At 38.6% G+C, this 19,791-nt stretch overlaps 1 protein-coding gene and 1 pseudogene across 12 annotated transcripts in view; both read right to left on the minus strand.

Annotated features, from left to right (window-relative positions):
- The window catches only part of AFG2A (AAA ATPase AFG2A), a 439,139-nt gene that overhangs the window by 73,444 nt on the left and 345,904 nt on the right, over nucleotides 1-19,791 (minus strand). Inside the window, exon 13 of one of the 12 annotated variants that reach the window (XR_013167565.1) lies at nucleotides 8,828-9,491. The exons of 10 other annotated variants lie outside the window; for them this stretch is intronic. Coding sequence is in view for 1 of the 2 variants with exons in the window: in XM_077140105.1 (XP_076996220.1) it covers nucleotides 9,483-9,491 (9 nt within the window). In the remaining variant the exon portion in view is untranslated. Of the gene's footprint in view, nucleotides 1-8,827; nucleotides 9,492-19,791 lie in introns of those variants that run through there. One more of the 12 variants, XM_077140105.1, reaches the window with a different exon arrangement.
- Nucleotides 758-2,662, minus strand: LOC143666362 (non-selective voltage-gated ion channel VDAC1 pseudogene; annotated as a pseudogene).

A 19,791-nucleotide genomic window follows, 5' to 3' on the forward strand; every position in this document is an offset into this window, starting at 1 on the left:
CTCCCAGGGGTTGCGTTTGGCCCTCAAAGTCACTGAAAATGAAGAAACCTCAAGTGGGAGGCGTGCCTCAACATCTCTGAATCTTCTCCAAAATGGAGACTTTACCTCCACCTAGCAACCGTGGTTCTGCCCACTGAACTGGGAGCACTTTGGGAACGGGGACAGCGGTCTTCATTCGCCACCTGGCCCTCCCACCCAGTCATGTGATGTGAGTCTGAATTGTGAACCTGCTCTTTTTGACAAGGTATGCCATGCTCTCTCTATCTCCTGATCCATGATTCCAAGTCAGGAATGTCTCGGTGCCGGTGCCTCAATATGAAAGGATATTTGGCACTACAAACTTCAAAACCTTAAACAAATAGAAACTAAAAGGCCTATGACTGCATCTATGAATGCAGGTTGGAAAATCTCAACCAGTTGCCATGACATGGCTCTTCTACCACATGAATTAATCACAGCCTCAGTATGCAGCTTTAATTTCTTTCAGATTTCTCAAGTCAGTAACAAATCCATTCTGGAATAAAACGGGTATATCTTTATTGTTATCTCTGTATCTACAACAGTCAATGGTCTTGATATTCACTGACTCCTTGCCTTACAGCAGCAGTTTGCACATAGCATAGTATTTAGTCCTCATGGCAACCCTTGAGATGGCCATTATTACTATTTCCTTCTAACTGATGGAAGGCCACATAGATAATCAGCAACAGGACTGAAATTTAGACCCAGGCCTGTAGGTTCTTAAAGCCTCTGGGTGTTTTTTTTTGAGGTTTCAATATTTTATTCAAGTTTTATTTTAAGTGATGTTAATTACAGCATTTGAAAGGGATGATCTAATTCCACACAAAATGGAAGACTCTAAAATGTATCCATTAAACTGCTAAAAAATAGAGTGGTGAGAATACAACAAAGGTCCAATTTAGATCCCAAATGTTGTCACCATATGATTACAGTCACAGAGACTCTTCCCAGCTTTGTAGCTGGAGCTCCTGGAAGCTATTTAGTAGTGGTTCAAGAGCACAAAACCACAACATGATAGAGAATTAATTCCTGAATTATTGGCTTTATCACATCCACCCTCTCTACCCCAAAATGGCACAAAAAAAAAAAAACAAAAAAAAAAACAGCTACCATGCCCAGCAGACTACTTTTGGTGTAAAAGAGGTGATGGACTGGAGTGGAAACAGGTCATGAAGATCTGTCTAAAAAAGTCCTTGGAGACGAGTTTGTACACCCCATTGAGCAATGAGCCTCTCCACAACTGGGGTTAGGAAACCTAGCTTCAATTCTCAGGAAATCACAAGTTCATTCATTTATTCAACAGGAATTTACAAAGTGCCTACATTATAGCTTCCACTTGCAGCCATTTCTAGATAAAAAGAAACCTGACATCTCTAGAGGGACTGCTAAGTTTCCCCCAAAGTCTACAGCTTAAAGAACCTTTTTTGGAATTGGGTTTCTTCTGCACCTCTGAAAGGGTAACACTTTAAAGCTGAACCATCTTTCAACCTGGAGGTCTAACATGATACTTAGCAATACTTGCATCCCAGACATACAACATTAAAAGGTACACTAAATTCTGAAGGTAGCTACGCTGCAAAACAGTTTAAAGTTAAATGATTGTACAGTATTCATTTACGCTTGAAATTCCGGTCCTAGGCCAAGCTTGGGGCCGCCAGCACTGACGTTCTTGCTGTCCAGCAGAACCGACAGGGTCAGTCTGACACCTGGCTGCAGGGTCTGAGTGTATCCTAAACCTATCAGGCTGGAGTCGTTTACTTTTGCTGAGAGGCATGCGTCACAGTCGATCTGATACTTGGCTGCTATTTCAAAACGAGTGTTACTGTTTCCTGCCGTCCAGGCTAGACTGACAGCAGTCTCCAACTTCTTGTTCACCTTCTGGTAAATGGAGCCACCAAACTCTGTCCTGTCATTCACATTAGTGTGAAGCTGGAATTCATCAGTCTTGTAGCCAACTGCAAAATTGCTCTGTGTCACTCGTGACTTTGCAGTCTCAAAATTCATCTGGTAGCCAGCCAGCCAGCCCTCGTAACCCAGCATCAGCGCGCCCCGGATCGAGGGCCCAGCGATGTCAAAATCTACGCCGCAGCCCAGGTTGATGTGCCCCCGCTTGTACCCTGTCTTGATTTTAGCATTTTTTTCCCCAGTGTTAGGTGAGAAGGATGAATCAAAGGTTAGCTTCAGTCCAAGTGCGAGCTGATCTTCCACGGTAATCTCGGTGCCTAGGGTGTTGTCAGTGTTCCATTTCTCTGTAAATGTCAGGCCATATTCAGTACACCTGTACTTGGTTTCCAGACTGCCCATCACTTTCGTGGTCTCGGTGTTGGCTGAACCTGAGCTCGTAAATTCCAATCCATTCTCAGATTTTGCTTTCAAATTGAGTTTTATTAAGCCAAATCCATAGCCCTTGGTGAAAACATCCCTGGCAGATTTCCCAAGATCAACATATGTGGGGGGCACAGCCATCTTCTGCTCAGAGACAGAGGCGGCGGGCTCGGCGGCGACCACGGCAGGGGTAAAAATATTTTTAATAAGAGTTGTCACCACAACATACAGTCCATCCAAAGTCAATGGATCAAAAATCAATGGCTCACAATATCATCACCTAGTTGTGTATTCATCACTGTGATCATTTTTTGAACATTTGCATTATTCCACAAAAAGAAATAAAAAGAAAAATGAAAAAAAAAAAAGCCCATACATCCTATACCCTATAACCCTCTCTCTCATTGACCACTAGTATTACAATCTGCCCCCAATTTTTACCCTTTATCACCTCCCCCTATTTATTTATTTATTTGTCCTTAATTTTCTTACTCATCTGTCCATACCCTGGTTAAAGGCAGTATCAGTGTAAGGTTTTCACAATCACACGGTCACACTGTAAAAGCTATATATATAGTTATACAGCTGTCTTAAGAATTAAGGCTGCTGGAATATGGTTCAATAGTTTCAGGTACTTCCCTCTAGCCACTCCAGCACATCATTAACTTAAAAAGGGGTATCTATATAACGCATAAGAATAACCTTCAGGATACCCTCTCAACTCTGAAATCTCTCAGCCACTGAGACTTTATTTTGTCTCATTTCTCTCTTTCCCCTTTTGGTCAAGAAGGTTTTCTCAATCCCTTGATGCTGGGTCCTGGCTCACTCCTGGGAATCTGTCCCATGATGCTAGGAAGGTTTACACCCCTGAGAATCATGTCCCATGTAAGGGAGAGGGTAGGATTTCACCTGCCGAATTGGTACAGAGAGAGAGGTGGAGGGAATATTTTGAAGCATGAAACAGAAATTTAGAAGCCAATAAAACAAAAAACATTTCCCATGTAAGGCAACCCTTTATAGTCATTATCACAAATGGCTTCAAAATGGGCTTTCATAAATTCACAGAATTAATAATGATTGTTAAAGGATGTAAAGAGCAGTGGCTTGTGCAGGCATGCCATGCAAGTACTCTGGGCTGGGGCTGAGAGATTTCCACTTCTGGAACAGAAGAGTAAGCTCATAACAAGACAGCCTTCCTGCAAAAAACAACAAAACACTCTGGACAGAATACAAAAAAGAACCTGTGTAGAGTGCCAAAAGCAGGCATATTTTTGGGGGGAGTCAGAACTTAGAGTAAGTGACCAGCATGGGATGAGCTTTGTCGTAGGAGCAGCTGACATGGGGTATAACGCGGGGTGGTCAAACCTCGAACAGAACTTCTGCTCACCACCTTCGGAGGAGAACAAGGACAAGGAGCACAAGGCCTCAGGGTTGCTAAAGAGTCAGGTGAGATCCTAGAAGGAAAGAGCCAGAGAAGGAGGATCCGGAACTCTGTGTCCAGTTCTCTGGTTAAACCTGAAGTCCACGTGCACAAGGCAGACTGAAAACAATTCTGAGCTGCTGGTAATTGTTGGTAAGATCGACTTCACCCCATTTACAAGTAGCAATACTCTTTAGAGGACTATAAATAATTCAGAATCTCAACATAACATTCCCAATGACTATGGTATAACTCAACAACTCAGTATAGAGACAGCCAGGAAAATGTCTGCTGCTCTGAAGGAAAAAGTCAACTCACAGAGGTCAACCATGAGATGGCTAAGATGTTGGAATTATCAGGCAAAAACATTAAAGCGGTATTATAGCTATGCTTATTGAGGTGAAAGAAAACAGACTTGCAATGAATGAAAAAACAGAAAGTTCAGCAGACAAACAAAAAATATTAAAAAAATCAAAAGGACTTTTTAGAATTGAAAAATACAATATCTATAATAAAGATATACAATGGATAGGTTTAACAGCAGAATGGAGAAGATAAAAGAGAACTGGTGAACTTGAAAATTAATTAACAGAAACTATCTGATCTAAAAGAAGAGAAGGAAAAAACCATTTAAAAGAAATGAACAGAAACTCAGGAGCTGTGAGAGAATGCCGAACAGTCTAACACACATGTACCAGGAGACCTAGAAGGAGAGGAAAGAGAAGATGGGCAGAAAAAAAAATTAAATAATGCCAGAAACTTTCCAAGTTTGGTGAAAGACATAAATACATAGATTCAAGAATCTCAGCAAACCTCAAACAAATTAAATATAAAGGTACATCACAGTCAAAGTGCAGAAAACTAAAGATAAAATATATTGAAACCAGCCAGAGAAAAATGACACATTATGCAGAACAAAACAATGTAAATAACAATGATTCCTCATAAGAAACTACGGGAAAGAAAAGCCAATGAAACACGATTTTTAAAGTGCTGAAAGAAAAAAAAAAAAGCACTGTCCACTTAGAAGTGTATATCAAACACAATTTTATAGCCAAGCTGGAGGAAAAAGATATTATTAGGATATCTGCATCACTGGGAACAGATCAGAAACATTTAATGGGAAATATCTGGATAAATATAAAGATTACTTTCCCTTCTGAATTAATAAAAATATATATGGTTGTTTAAAAAATTGTAAGACTGTTCTGTGGGGTAACATACAGGAATAACACTTTTGATATTTACAGCAAACGGAACAGGGTACGGACCTAAACAGTTGAAAGAGGGCTACATTTCAGATGAAGTGGTACAATGGAGACTAAGTAGACTACAAAAAGTCACACATACAAATTGCAATCCTAGGACAACCACTAAAAATAGTGCAACAAGGGATAGTTAACACACACACGCAAAATTGTGAAAACTATTCAAATAATCCAAGAGAGGACAGGAACGGGAGAAGAGAGGAACAAAAAACGGAGAGGACAAAAAGAAAACAGAGTAAAATGGTAAAATGAAATCCAATTAATAATTACATTCCATGTTAATTGACTTAAATACCAATTAAAAGGCAGAAATTATAATAAACAAGGGAAACACAACTATGCTATCAGATACGTGAACACAGAGAACTGGAATAAAATGAATGGAAAAAGTGGTACCACGCAAACAAGAAAGCCTAAGGATGGAACGGCTATATTTATACCAGATAAAACAGATTTCAAGCAGAAGAGTATTACCATACATGAAGAGGGACCTTTCATATATCAATCATAAAATGTTTACAGACAATTTTCCCAGGGTCTCTAGCATTTTTGTGTATCCTGTGAGCAGAGGTACTGACAACTTCTTGTTCTGAACTATCTTTCAAGGGACTATGGTTTTGCAGTGCATGGGCTGGGAAAACAGAGATACTGTCTCTATAAGGAGCAGAGGGCAGGCTTCAGGTTTGTTCACTGTCCAGGAACGTACTGTCTCCCTCTTGGTCCAGTGTTTTCCAGGTTACTTTGCAGCCCAGTACGAAGGACAAGCATTTCCTAACCAGTGCTCCTCTCCTGTGACAGCACCCACTGTGTATGCACATTTCACCTGGTCCTCATGGCACTGCTGTGTGGGAATAAATTCTTAGGAAGCTGCCAAAAAAAAAAAAAGTATTCTGTTTACTGCTGTTACTGCAAGCAATAAACTGTCCTATGTCACCGACCTGAGAGTCTCATTCTATTGCTAGCCTTAATAATGGTGGCAAACTAATTCGTTCACTTGCAAGTAGGGAAGAATCAGAAACTTCACAGGTTCTTAGCGTGTATTATCCTAATAACAGTGCCTCAAAAATGCAAAGTTAAAATGCACAGGGTTAAACAATTATATAATACTACAATTGTAACTGGAGAGTTTAACATTCCTCTCTTCACAACTGATAGCACAAGAAAACAAATCAGCAGGATCTGAACAAGATATCAACTACCTGGACCTAATTGATATTTTTAACGACGACACCCCAAAATTCGCAGAGCACCTAGTCGTTCCAAGTGCAGTTTGTACATTCCCCAGTCATGGTAGACCCTATGACGAACCATAAAGTAAGACTCAGTAAGTTCATGCAGAGCATTTTCATCAATCACAATAAGAGTAAATTAAACATAAATAACAAGATATATAGGAAAACCCAAATAGATGAAAAGTAAACAACAAACTGAGGATCAGAGAAGAAATGATAGAAATTAAATGGTACACACTCAGGCTAACTGCCTCAATTAAATATCCAAGTTAATCACAAGTTCTACTTTCTACCCAACAGGAGAAGACAATTTAGCCAAGTTCTTTACCACTTAAAAAAAGGATTGCCCGCCAGTCTCCAATAATATATTCCTTACTTTCTTCTCAGGCCTTACCAGAAACACTGCTAATATCCGTATTTCTACCAACAATTTATTCAAGGCAATTTAATTATTTTGTATTAAATGCCTCAAAATTCTTTTAGTCTCTATGCATTACTCAATTCCAAAGTCACTTCCATATTTTTAGGTATTTATTATAGCAACATCCCATTTCCTGGAATCAAAATCTGCATCAGGGTATTCTCCAGAAAAACATATGCATGCGTGCAGGTGTGTGTATACATAATATACATCGATATTAAGAGATTTATTTTAAGGAATTGGTATACGGTGATTATTAGGGTTGGCAGGTCTGCAGTTTGTAGGCAGGCCTGCAGGTCAGAAACTCAGTCAAGAGGTAATGTTGTAGTCTTTTTTTTTTTTTTATGTTATATAGTGGAATATTTTATTTGAATGCCACCTTATTCACAATCTAGAAAGCCAGTGCTGGGCTTTGTTGGGAGAAGGTACAGACAGCCATATGCAGAGACCCCAGGCCCCCAGAGCACTGTTAAAGGCCATTTACCCAATAAGTAGTGCTGACAGAGAGCCCAGGAGGCATAACAATACATACAGCTCTGGCTTTGGGTTCTAAAAAAGGAGTTGGGATTCTGGCTTCAGGGTGAGTCAACCTGTGGGAGGGCTGCAGGATCCCAGGCTTGCCACATTCATTGAACACTACTGGCAGTGCCATCTTAGTTGGACATTACCTGCCTCACTATCCTCTTTTGCCAAGCCCCAGTTGCCATGACCTGCCACTCATGGGGTGGGAAAATTTCTAGCATTGTATATTAAGGGAGGTTCATCTTTAAGGATAAGGATTGTGATTCTCCCTTTTTTTGCCATTACTATAAGGCATCATCTGGTTCTCTACATTATGAAAGGTAAAATTTTCAAGTTCAGACAATGGTGTAGTTCAATAGTATATCTGCCCCTGTGGCCTCAGTGCAGGTGCCATCTGGGATAGTTCACAGTGAAACTATGAAAGCACCTCTTTCTCTTAGACATCAGGGTTCACACACCTGAGGGATTTAACCATATGTACCATGTTCTTGCCAAACAGCTGGTAGTCTTCATGCATGAGCTGTTCCTGAAAGCAACTGTTTGCTGGGATGATGGCCTATGTGACTTGATTCACATGTGCATGTTGGGCAGAGACATGGCAAAATACTTCATGAGGAAAGCAAAGCCAAGTATGGCCCTGTGGCTGACATTGGCAGTGCATTGCAGCAGCAGGCTCAAGGCCCACACTGTGGATGTGGTCATGATGAAGTCAATGCAGTCACAGAAACTTGTGCTTGGTGCATCAACCAAAGGCAACTGCATGTACAGGATGTCCTTATAGATGTTTACCACCTCCCATGAAATGTTGATAATAGTCATGATGTGCCTACTGAACTTGGTGTTGGCAGCTACCCATTGCAGATGTATGGGCTACTGATGACACATGAGAAGCCATGGGCTGAGGGCTGTGGGACCGAACTGGGAAGGCCCAGGTGATGCTGTCATCAGAGCAGCAAGCAATGGTCTATAGGGAGAAAGGGCTGCAGCTGTCAGCTAGGCTCATAAGGATGTTATGAGGATTCAATGACAATCCAGGTGAATAATACAAGGCCTGGCAAAGAGAGTCCTCTATGAATGATAAATATTCATTTCCATTTCTGGACGAGATTAAGGCATCATTCCTAACTTCAGGTGAGTTGGATCAGGAGCAACCACAAAACTAACTCTCTTGTGAGGGTGCAAGAGTGGAGGATGTGGCTGTACTGTCAACCAGGCCACTGGTAGCTGGGGACTTGAGCTTGCCCATGACTTCTGCTGCCACCTCACAGTGGCCATTCTGCCCTTTATTTTCTTTTGCTTTTTTTTTCTCAATTTCACTGCAGAGTTTATCTCCTCTGTTGCTAATATGACAGGGATTGAAAGAAACATAATTGAACTTACAGAAATACACAGATGTCATTCACAAAGATAATGTTAACCTTAAGTACCTATATAGGTGGACATTTCTAATTTAATGCCTTTTACCTTTAAAAAGCATTATATTTGGAAATGTGTACTTGTTATGGAATTTTTTTATTAATTAAAAAACATTAACAAACAAAACATTTAGAAATCATTTCATTCTACATATATAATCAGTAATTCTTAATATCATCACATAGTTGCATATTCATCATTTCTTAGTACATTTGTATCGATTTAGAAAAAGAAATGAAAAGACAATGGAAAAAGAAATAAAATGATAAAAGAGAAAAGAAAAAACTATACGTACCATACCCCTTACCCCTCACTTTCATTTACCACTATTTCAAACTGAATTTATTTTAACATTTGCTCCCCCTATTATTTATTTTTATTCCATATGTTCTACTCTTCTGTAGATATAGTAGCTAAAAGGAACATCAGACGTAAGGTTTTCACATTCACAGAGTCTCACTGTGAAAGCTATATCATTGTTCAATCATCATCAAGAAACATGGCTACCGGAACACTGCACTACATTTTCAGGCAATTCCCTCCAGCCTCTCCACTACATCTTGAACAACAAGGTGATATCTAATTAATGCGTAAGAATAACCTCCAGGATAACCTCTCCACTCTGTTTGGAATCTCTCAGCCATTGACACTTTGTCTCATTTTACTCTTCCCCTTTTTGGTCGAGAAGGTTCTCTCAGTCTCTTGATGTTAACTCTCAGCTCATTCTACGGTTTTTCACAGTCCTTTGATGCTGAGTCTCAGCTCATTCCAGGATCTTTGTCCCACGCTGCCAGGAAGGTCCACACCCCTGGGAGTCATGTCCCACGCAGAGAGGGGGAGGGTGGCGAGATTGTTCATCATATTGGCTAGAGAGAGAGAGGCCACATTTGAGCAACAAAAGAGGCTCTCTTGGGGGTGACTCTTAGGCCTAAATTTTAAGCAGACTTGACCTATCTTTTGTGGGATTGTTTCATGTGAACAAACCCCAAGACTGGGGCTCAGCCTATAGCTTTGACTGTCCACACTGCTTGTGAGAATATCAAGAATTCAACTTGGGGAGGTTGAATTTCTCCCCACTCTCACCATTCCCTGAAGGGGGCTTGCAAATACTTTTCCAGTCACTGATCAAATCATTCTGAGATTCATCGGGGCATCACTCTGGAGAAACCAACAAAATTTCATGTGCTACCTGAGATTCCAAATACTTATGACATTCAATCAAGCTATCTACATGAGTTATATTAGGAAATGCTCTAGTCAAAATCTAAATTTTTTAACAAATAAACATTTTTTGCTTTAGTCTTACACATAATATGAAATTTTGAAGTATTAGTTATCTATTTTCAGCACCCTGCAATAATGACATTCCTTTGTTCTTCCTTATGCAAAAACATTTTTAAAATTTGTACATTGTACATTTCACTATTATTATACACTCTAGGCATTCCTAGATTATACCATCTCAATCTTTAACATTTATCTTTCTTTCTGATTTCATTTATGTCCCAAGCCCTCCTCCCTCCATCATTCTCACATGCAGCTTCATTCAGTGTTTTAACATAATTACATTACAGTTAGGTAGTATTGTGCTGTCCATTTCTGAGTTTTTGTATCCAGTCCTGTTGCACAGTCTGTATCCCTTCAGCTCCAATTACCCAGTATCTTACCCTATTTCTATCTCCTGATGGTCTCTGTTACCAACGACATATTCCAAGTTTATTCACTAATGTCAGTTCATATAAGTAACACCATACAGTATTTGTCCTTTAGTTTTTGGCTAGTCTCACTCAGCATAATGTTCTCTAGGTCCATCCACGTTGTTACATACTTCGTAAGTTTATTCTGTCTTAGAGCTGCATAATATTCCATCGTATGTATATACCACAGTTTGTTTAGCCACTCTTCTGCTGATGGACATTTTGACTGTTTCCATCTCTTTGCAATTGTAAATAACGCTGCTATAAACATTGGTGTGCAAATGTCCGTTTGTGTCTTTGCCCTTAAGTCCTCTGAGTAGATACCTAGCAGTAGTATTGCTGGGTCATATGGCAATTCTATATTCAGCTTTTTGAGGAACTGCCAAACTGCCTTCCACAGTGGTTGCACCATTTGACATTCCCACCAACAGTGGATAAGTGTGCCTCTTTCTCCACATCCTCTCCAGCACTTGTCATTTTCTGTTTTGTTGATAATGGCCATTCTGGTGGGTGTGAGATGATATCTCATTGTGGTTTTGATTTGCATTTCTCTAATGGCCAGGAACATTGAGCATCTCTTCATGTGCCTTTTGGCCATTTGTATTTCCTCTTCTGAGAAGTGTCTGTTCGAGTCTTTTTCCCATTTTGCAATTGGATTGGCTGTCTTTTTGTTGTTGAGTTGAACAATCTCTTTATCAATTCTGGATACTAGACCTTTATCTGATATGTCATTTCCAAATATTGTCTCCCATTGTGTAGGCTGTCTTTTTACTTTCTTGATGAAGTTCTTTGATGCACAAAAGTGTTTAATTTTGAGGAGCTCCCATTTCTTTCTTTCTTTCTTCAGTGCTCTTGCTTTAGGTGTAAGGTTCATAAACCCGCCTCCAATTACAAGATTCATAAGATATCTCCCTACATTTTCCTCTGAGTGTTTTATGGTTTTAGACCTAATGTTTAGATCTTTGATCCATTTTGAGTTAACTTTTGTACAGGGTGTGAGATACGGGTGCTCTTTCATTCTTTTGCAAATGGATATCCAGTTCTCTAGGCACCATTTATTGAAGAGACTGTTCTGTCCCAGGTGAGTTGGCTTGACTGCCTTATCAAAGATCAAATGTCCATAGGTGAGAGGGTCTATATCTGAGCACTCTATTCGATTCCATTGGTCAATATATCTATCTTTATGCCAGTACCATGCTGTTTTGACCACTGTGGCTTCATAATATGCCTTAAAGTCAGGCAGCGTGAGTCCTCCAGCTTCGTTTTTTTGCTTCAAGATACTTTTAGCAATTCGGGGCACCCTGCCTTTTCAGATAAATTTGCTTATTGGTTTTTCTATTTCTGAAAAATAAGTTGTTGGGATTTTGATTGGTATTGCATTGAATCTGTAAATCAATTTAGGTAGAACTGACATCTTAACTATATTTAGTCTTCTAATCCATGAACATGGTATGCCCTTCCATCTATTTAGGTCTTCTATGATTTCTCTGAACAGTTTTTTGTAGTTTTCTTTGTATAGGTCTTTTGTTTTTTTAGTTAAATTTATTCCTAAGTATTTTATTCTTTTAGTTGCAATTGTAAATGGAATTCGTTTCTTGATTTCCCCCTCAGCTTGTTCATTGCTAGTGTATAGACACGCTACAGATTTTTGAATGTTGATCTTGTAACCTGCTACTTTGCTGTACTCGTTTATTAGCTCTAGTAGTTTTGCTGTGGATTTTTCCGGGTTTTCGACGTATAGTATCATATCATCTGCAAACAGTGATAGTTTTACTTCTTCCTTTCCAATTTTGATGCTTTGTATTTCTTTTTCTTGCCTAATTGTTCTGGCTAGAACTTCCAACACGATGTTGAATAACAATGGTGATAGTGGACATCCTTGTCTTGTTCCTGATCTTAGGGGGAAAGTTTTCAATTTTTCCCCATTGAGGATGATATTAGTTGTGGGTTTTTCATATACTCCCTTTATCATTTTAACGAAGTTCCCTTGTATTCCTATCCTCTGAAGTGTTTTCAACAGGAAAGGATGTTGAATCTTGTCAAATGCCCTCTCTGCATCAATTGAGATGATCATGTGATTTTTCTGCTTTGATTTGTTGATATGGTGTATTACATTAATTGATTTTCTTATGTTGAACCATCCTTGCATACCTAGGATGAATCCTACTTGGTCATGATGTATAATTCTTTTAATGTGTTGTTGGGTTCGATTTGCTAGAATTTTGTTGAGGATTTTTGCATCTATATTCATTAGAGAGATTGGTCTGTAGTTTTCTTTTTTTGTAATATCTTTGCCTGGTTTTGGTATGAGGGTGATGTTGGCTTCTTTGAATGAATTAGGTAGCTTTCCCTCCACTTCAATTTTTTAGAAGAGTTTGAGCAGGGTTGGTACTAATTCTTTCTGGAATGTTTGGTAGAATTCACATGTGAAGCCGTCTGGTCCTGGACTTTTCTTTTTGGGAAGCTTTTGAATGACTGATTCAATTTCTTTACTTGTGATTGGTTTGTTGAGGTCATCTATTTCTTCTTGAGTCAAAGTTGGTTGTTCATGCCTTTCTAGGAAGTTGTCCATTTCACCTATATTGTTGTATTTATTAGCATAGAGTTGTTCATAGTATCCTGTTATTACCTCCTTTATTTCTGTGAGGTCAGTGATTATGTCTCCTCTTCCATTTCTGATCTTATTTATTTGCGTCCTCTCTCTTCTTCTTTTTGTCAGTCTTGCTAAGGGCCCATCAATCTTATTGATTTTCTCATAGAAACAACATCCGGTCTTATTGATTTTCTCTATTGTTTTCATGTTCTCAATTTCATTTATTTCTGCTCTAATCTTTGTTATTTCTTTCCTTTTGCTTGCTTTGGGGTTAGTTTGCTGCTCTTTCTTCAGTTCTTCCAAGTGGACAGTTAATTCCCGAATTTTTGCCCTTTCTTCTTTTTTGATACAGGCATTTAGGGCAATAAATTTCCCTCTTAGCACTGCCTTTGCTGCGTCCCATAGGTTTTGATATGTTGTGTTTTCATTTTCATTCACCTCGAGGTATTTACTAATTTCTCTTGTAATTTCTTCCTTGACCCACTTGTTGTTTAAGAGTGTGTTGTTGAGCCTCCACGTATTTGTGAATTTTCTGGCACTCTGTCTATTATTGATTTCCAACTTCATTCCTGTATGATCTGAGAAAGTATTGTGTATAATTTCAATCTTTTTAAGTTTGTTGAGACTTGCTTTGTGACCCAGCATATGATCTATCTTTGAGAATGATCCATGAGCACTTGAGAAAAAGGTGTATCCTGCTGTTGTGGGGTGTAATGTCCTACAAATATCTGTTAAGTCTAGCTCATTTATTGTAATATTCAAATTCTCTTGTTTCTTTATTGATCCTCTGTCTAGATGTTCTGTCCATTGATGAGAGTGGTGAATTGAAGTCTCCAACTATTATGGTATATGTGTCTATTTCCCTTTTCAGTATTTGCAGTGTATTCCTCATGTATTTTGGGGCATTCTGGTTCGGTGCACAAATATTTATGATTGTTATGTCTTCTTGTTGAATTGTTCCTTTTATTAGTAGATAGTATCTTTCTTTGTCTCTTTTAACTGTTTTACATTTGAAGTCTAATTTGTTGGATATTAGTATAGCTACTCCTGCTCTTTTCTGGTTGTTATTTGCATGAAATATCTTTCCCCAACCTTTCACTTTCAACCTATGTTTATCTTTGGGTCTAAGATGTGTTTCCTGTAGACAGCATATAGAAGGATCCTGTTTTTTAATCTATTCTGCCAGTCTATGTCTTTTGATTGGGGAATTCAGTCCATTTTCATTTTGTGTTATTACTGTTTGGGTAATACTTTCCTCTACCATTTTGCCTTTTGTATTATATATATCATATCTGATTTTCCTTCTTTCTACACTCTTCTCCATACCTCTCTCTTCTGTCTTTTCGTATCTGACTCTAGTGCCCCCTTTAGTATTTCTTGCAGAGCTGGTCTCTTGGTCACAAATTCTCTCAATTTCTCCCTCATTTTTGAAGGACAATTTTGCTGGATATAGAAGTCTTGGTTGGCAGTTTTTCTCTTTTAATAATTTAAATATGTCATCCCACTGTCTTCTAGCTTCCATGGTTTCTGCTGAGAAATCTACACATAGTCTTATTGGGTTTCCTTGTATGTGATGGATTGTTTTTCTCTTGCTGCTTTCAAGATCCTCTCTTTCTCTTTGACCGCTGACATTCTAACTAGTAAGTGTCTTGGAGAACGTCTATTAGGATTTATTCTCTTTGGGGTGCGCTGCACTTCTTGGATCTGTAATTTTAGGTCTTTCCTAAGAGTTGGGAAGTTTTTAGTGATCATTTCTTCCATTAGTTTTTCTCCTCCTTTTCCCTTCTCTTCTCCTTCCGGGACACCCACAACACGTATAAATGTGCGCTTCATATTAGCATTCAATTCCCTGAGCCCCTGCTCACATTTTTCCATTCTTTTCCCTATAGTTTCTGTTTCTTTTTGGATTTCAGATGTTCCATCCTCCAGTTCACTAATTCTAACCTCCGTCTCTTGAAATCTACCATTGTAGGTTTCCATTGTTTTTTTCATCTCTTCTACTGTATCTTTCATTCCCATAAGTTCTGTGATTGTGTTTTTTCAGACTTTCCATTTCTTTTTTTTGTTCATTCCTTGCCTTCTTCATGTCCTCCCTTAGTTTATTGATTTGGTTTTTGAAGAGGTTTTCCATTTCTGTTCATATATTCAGAATTAGTTGTCTCAGCTCCTGTATCTCATTTGAGCTATTGTTTTTTTCCTTTGACTGGGCCATATCTTCAATTTTCCTGGTGTGATTTGTTATTTTTTGCTGGTCTCTAGACATTTAATTACCTTAATTAGTTTATTCTGGAGATTGCTTTCACTTGTCTTACCTAGGGTTTTCTTGCTAGATGAGTTTGTTGTCTATCTGTTCTTTGACCTTCAGTTCAGCTTTCTCTGGGCCTGTAGTAAATTTTGTTTAACAGAGGGTAATTTTTCAGTTCTTGTTTTCTTGTTTCTTGTCCTGCTTGTAATGTGCCTTTTCCCTCCCCACCCTTAGGAGGGTCTACATAGGTATTACAGACTCCAGCCGGGTTTTCCCGGACTAAGCTGGCCTCCTTTCGGGGGGAGGAATCACCTGCGTCAGTTTTCCCTGAGTATGAGACCCAGCAGGTTGAAAGACTTTTCTGTGAAGTCTCTGGGCTCTGTGTTTCTTATCTTGCCCAGTATGTGGCACTTGTCTGTCTGCGGGTCCCACTAGCAAAAGATGTTGTGGCTCCTTTAACTTTTGAAGGCTCTCCCTGCTGGGGCATGGTGGAGACAGAGGAAAGGTTGTAGGCTGGTTTTAATGGCTTCAAATTGTGAAGCCCTGGGTTTTGAATTCCTTGAGAGAGGGATTCCACCTGAGTTGTGTTTCACCCCTCCCGTGGGTAAGGTTCAGGTGGGAGACAGCCCTGAAAGCAGCCTGTTTCTGCATTTGGGGCAGTAGCAGCGTGTGTAATCTCGCCGCTGAATCCAGAGGCAGCCAAGCCTCCGTATAGAAACAGCCTCAGAAGGTTCCGTTTCGTCTGCCTTGACCAGATTCGCCTGAGCTGGGAGCCTATTTTTAGTAGTCAGAATTTGTTTATTAATGCCACTATTGGTCTGGTTGGACTCAGTCTCTCCTACTATTAGAGTTTCTTTCGTTTCCCTCCGGGAAACCGCCTGTGGAGGAGGGGCGTCGGCAGCCGCGGCTTGGAGAAGTGCACGCGGCTTGGGGAACTCACTGTTCCAGAGACTCGCAGCCGGTCCAGCTGGTCCAGACTGGGATACGCTGTGTGTCTGGTTACTGTCGTGGCTCCGGGAGCTGTTCTGTACTGTTTCTGGTTATTTAGTAGTTGCTCTGGAGGATGAACTAAAAACACACGCACATTACTAAGCTGCCATCTTGGCCCCTCCTCAATGTTGTAGTCTTGAGGCGTAATTTCTTCTCCAGAAAACTTCAGTTTTTCCTGTCAATGGTTTCATATAACTGGTAGAAGTCACTCCCATTATTGAGAATAATCTCTTTTACTTAAAGTTAACTGAGTGTAAATGTTAATCACAGCTACAAAACACCTTCACTACAACATCTAAACTAGTGTTTGACCAAACAGCTGGACACCGTGGCCTAGCCAAGCTGATATATAAAATTAATCATTACAATGGGCAAAAAATTTGAACAGATACTTCACTAAGGAAACTGTATGGCTGAGAAGTAAGTACATGAAGAGATGCTCAACATCCTCAGTCATCAGACCAATGGAAGTTTAAATCACGACTTGCCATTACATTCCCATAGGTATGGCTAAAATTAAAACACTGAAAATACCAAATTTTTGCAAGGATTGAAGTAACAAGAACTCATATACACTGTTGAGAATAGTACAACCACTTTGGAAAACTGTTTGGTACTTTCTTAAAATGTCAAATATGCTCTGTGATAATAACCCAACCATTCTGTTTCTAGGTATTGACCAAAGAGGAACGAAAATATACACACACATAAATGCCTGCACATGAATGTCAACAGCAGCTCTTAATCTGCATTGCCAAAACTGTAAATAATTCAATGTCCGTGAATGGACAAAAAAATAATATTTCCATACATGGAATACTACTGAGCAGTAAAAAGGAACAGGCTACTGATACATGAGTCTCAAAATCATCATACTACGTTAAGAAGCTAGATATAAAACAGTACATACTATATGATATCAATTCTATAAAACACTAAAAAAACCCAAACTTACCTAGAATGACAAAAAACAGGCCACTGATAGTTTGAGGCTGGGAGCAAAGTTTGAGATGGACTGTAAAGGGGCAAAAGGAATCTTTTAGGGATGATGGAAGTATTTTGCACTTCAATTGTGGAGATGGCTTTATAAGTTTACACACTGCCTAAATTAATTGAACTGTACACTTTAAGTTGATACAGTCAACTATACCCCAATAAAGTTGATTTAAAAGAAGAATTGCAACTTGCATTTGCTAGGTTCTCAGTATTTATGGATCAGTAAATTTATGGATAACAAAAAAATGTTCAGATCTTCTCTATGGACTAAACTGTTTCGGGAAAAATGATATAAGAAAAAGAATACTTACAGACCAATTTCTATGATTTGGGCAGGAATATATGTGACAGGTGTTACAATCATTTCAATCCATGGGCAACTCTTATTTCATTACTTTATTTGCCTTATCATGCTTATATCTGGAATTCCAAATGATAGCTAAAACTCATGAGGCTGATATTATCACATCTCATACCAATCTTTCACAAAGTATTCCAGAGAATGTTAACAGATGTAACAGAAAACTGGTTAAATAAGTTTGGAAACACTGCATAGAAACAAAATTCAACAGGTTTCCACATGCAGAACTTTTCAGAACCATTACAAAAATGAATTTATTACAAATCTCCAAAAGAGGGATGTAACAGTCTGTAGAAATTCTATTTCAAATTCCCAAACTGTCATCCTGGAACATCTTGAAAGCTAATATTCCAATTCAACTTTGGAAAATGCTGTTGTATACTTTTTGCACATTCTACAAATCCTAGAACATAGTGACTGTCTCCCAAATACTTACTAGTTCTTAAACTGTGTACAAATTAGAAGCAAAGAGTCTATTAAGAAAAATATATGAAATATATTTCCTTTGTTTGAAACTGAATGCTTTAATTATTTGCATACTATTTAAAACCCCTAACATATTAGATATGATACAGGATCAAGTTCTTTTAAATGTACTTTAACAAAGAATTCAAAACTACATTTCAATCATGGATATTATGTCTCTTCTACTCTAAGCAAACACAGGATTCAAGAAATATATTTTCATATTATTAAAAATGTTATCTAGAAAAACTAAAGCACTTGTTACATACTGTATCTCATTTAATATTCCCCCAAATCCTGCGATTTAGGTACTATTATACCCAAACCACAAGATGATACAATAAATTGAAGAAACTGGGCTGAAAGTGTGGCTCTCTGAATGCTGCATTTTCTATCCTGCCAGTATAACATAATGTATATTATTAAATGACAAAGGAAGGCCATTCTTGTTCTGAAATATGACATAACAAACGAATTTAAGTAATTTCTTAATTAAAAAATTAAAAATTTTAAATATGTACCATGTGCCAGGCCCTGATACACAGATGCTGGAGATACAGCCGTGAATAGGTCCGTTACCTTTTAATTAGTTATCCTTTTTATTCTCCTGGAAAACTCAAATTCTAGGCTATTTAAAAATGTTCTTCCTAACTGCCGAAAGAACATAGCAAAGGCAATATTGCGTACATACTGAGTGTACAGAGTTCAGCATGTGGTCTGTGTCGTTTTTTAATTTTTTAAGTTGTAGCTGTTCCCGGGCAGTGCAGACTGAGTACACGTCAATGAGGATAAGGTTGTCTGGGCCAACAGCCAGTGGGGCTTTTCCCAGCCTGATGCTGTCAGTGAAAGTCATGTGTAAAAAATACTAGGTAAGAGCCTTCCTTCCTTCCTGTAGAACCCTGAGAGTTGTGGATTCTTTTAACAGCTTTGATTTATTTCAAAGAAACCTTGGATTTATTCTGGCATCTTTCTCTCTCCATCTAAATTCAACTGATTAACAGGCATGGCTAATGCCACCTCTTAAATCTCTTTTATCAGTCACTTCTATTTAATCACTTTCATTACATATTTGCGTGCTTATTTATTGTCTTCCCCACCAGGTTGCAGGCTATATGTAGTGGAAGAAGCATATTCATTTTATTCAGTATCATAAACCCAGCAATGGCCCATCTGAGGCACTCATTATAGGCACACCTTGGAGATAAGGTGGGATTGGTTCCAGACCACCACAATAAAATGAGAATCACAATAAAGTGAATCACTAATTTGCTTTTGGTTTTCCAGTGCATGTAAAAGTTATTTTTATACTATATCATAGTCTATCAAGTGTACAATAGCATTATGCCTAAAAAAACCTATGTATATACCTTAATTTAAAATACTTTGTTGCTAAAAAATGTTAACCATTATCTCAGCCTTCTGTGCACCACAGCTATCTCTTTGCTGGTGGAGGAGGTTGTGCCTCAGTGCTGATGGCTGGTGGCGGCTGAAGACTGGGGTGGCTGTGGCAATTTCTTAAACTAAGACAACAATGAAGTTTGTTGCATCAATTGACTATTTCTTTCATGAAATATTTCTTTGAGGCATGCGATGCTGTTTGATAGCATTTTATCCACAGGAGAACTTCTTTGAAAATTGGAGCAAACTGTCTTAAATCCTGTTACTGCATTATCACCTAAATTTATGCAATACTCTAAATCCTTTGTTGTCATTTCAACAACGTTCACAGCATCTTCACCAGGAGTAGAGTCTATCTCAAGAAACCATTATCTTTGCTCATCCGTAAGAAGGAACTCCTTATCCATTAAAATTTTATCAT

This window comes from Tamandua tetradactyla, chromosome 22, assembly GCF_023851605.1.
Source record: "Tamandua tetradactyla isolate mTamTet1 chromosome 22, mTamTet1.pri, whole genome shotgun sequence".
NCBI classification, from domain to species: Eukaryota; Metazoa; Chordata; class Mammalia; order Pilosa; family Myrmecophagidae; genus Tamandua; species Tamandua tetradactyla.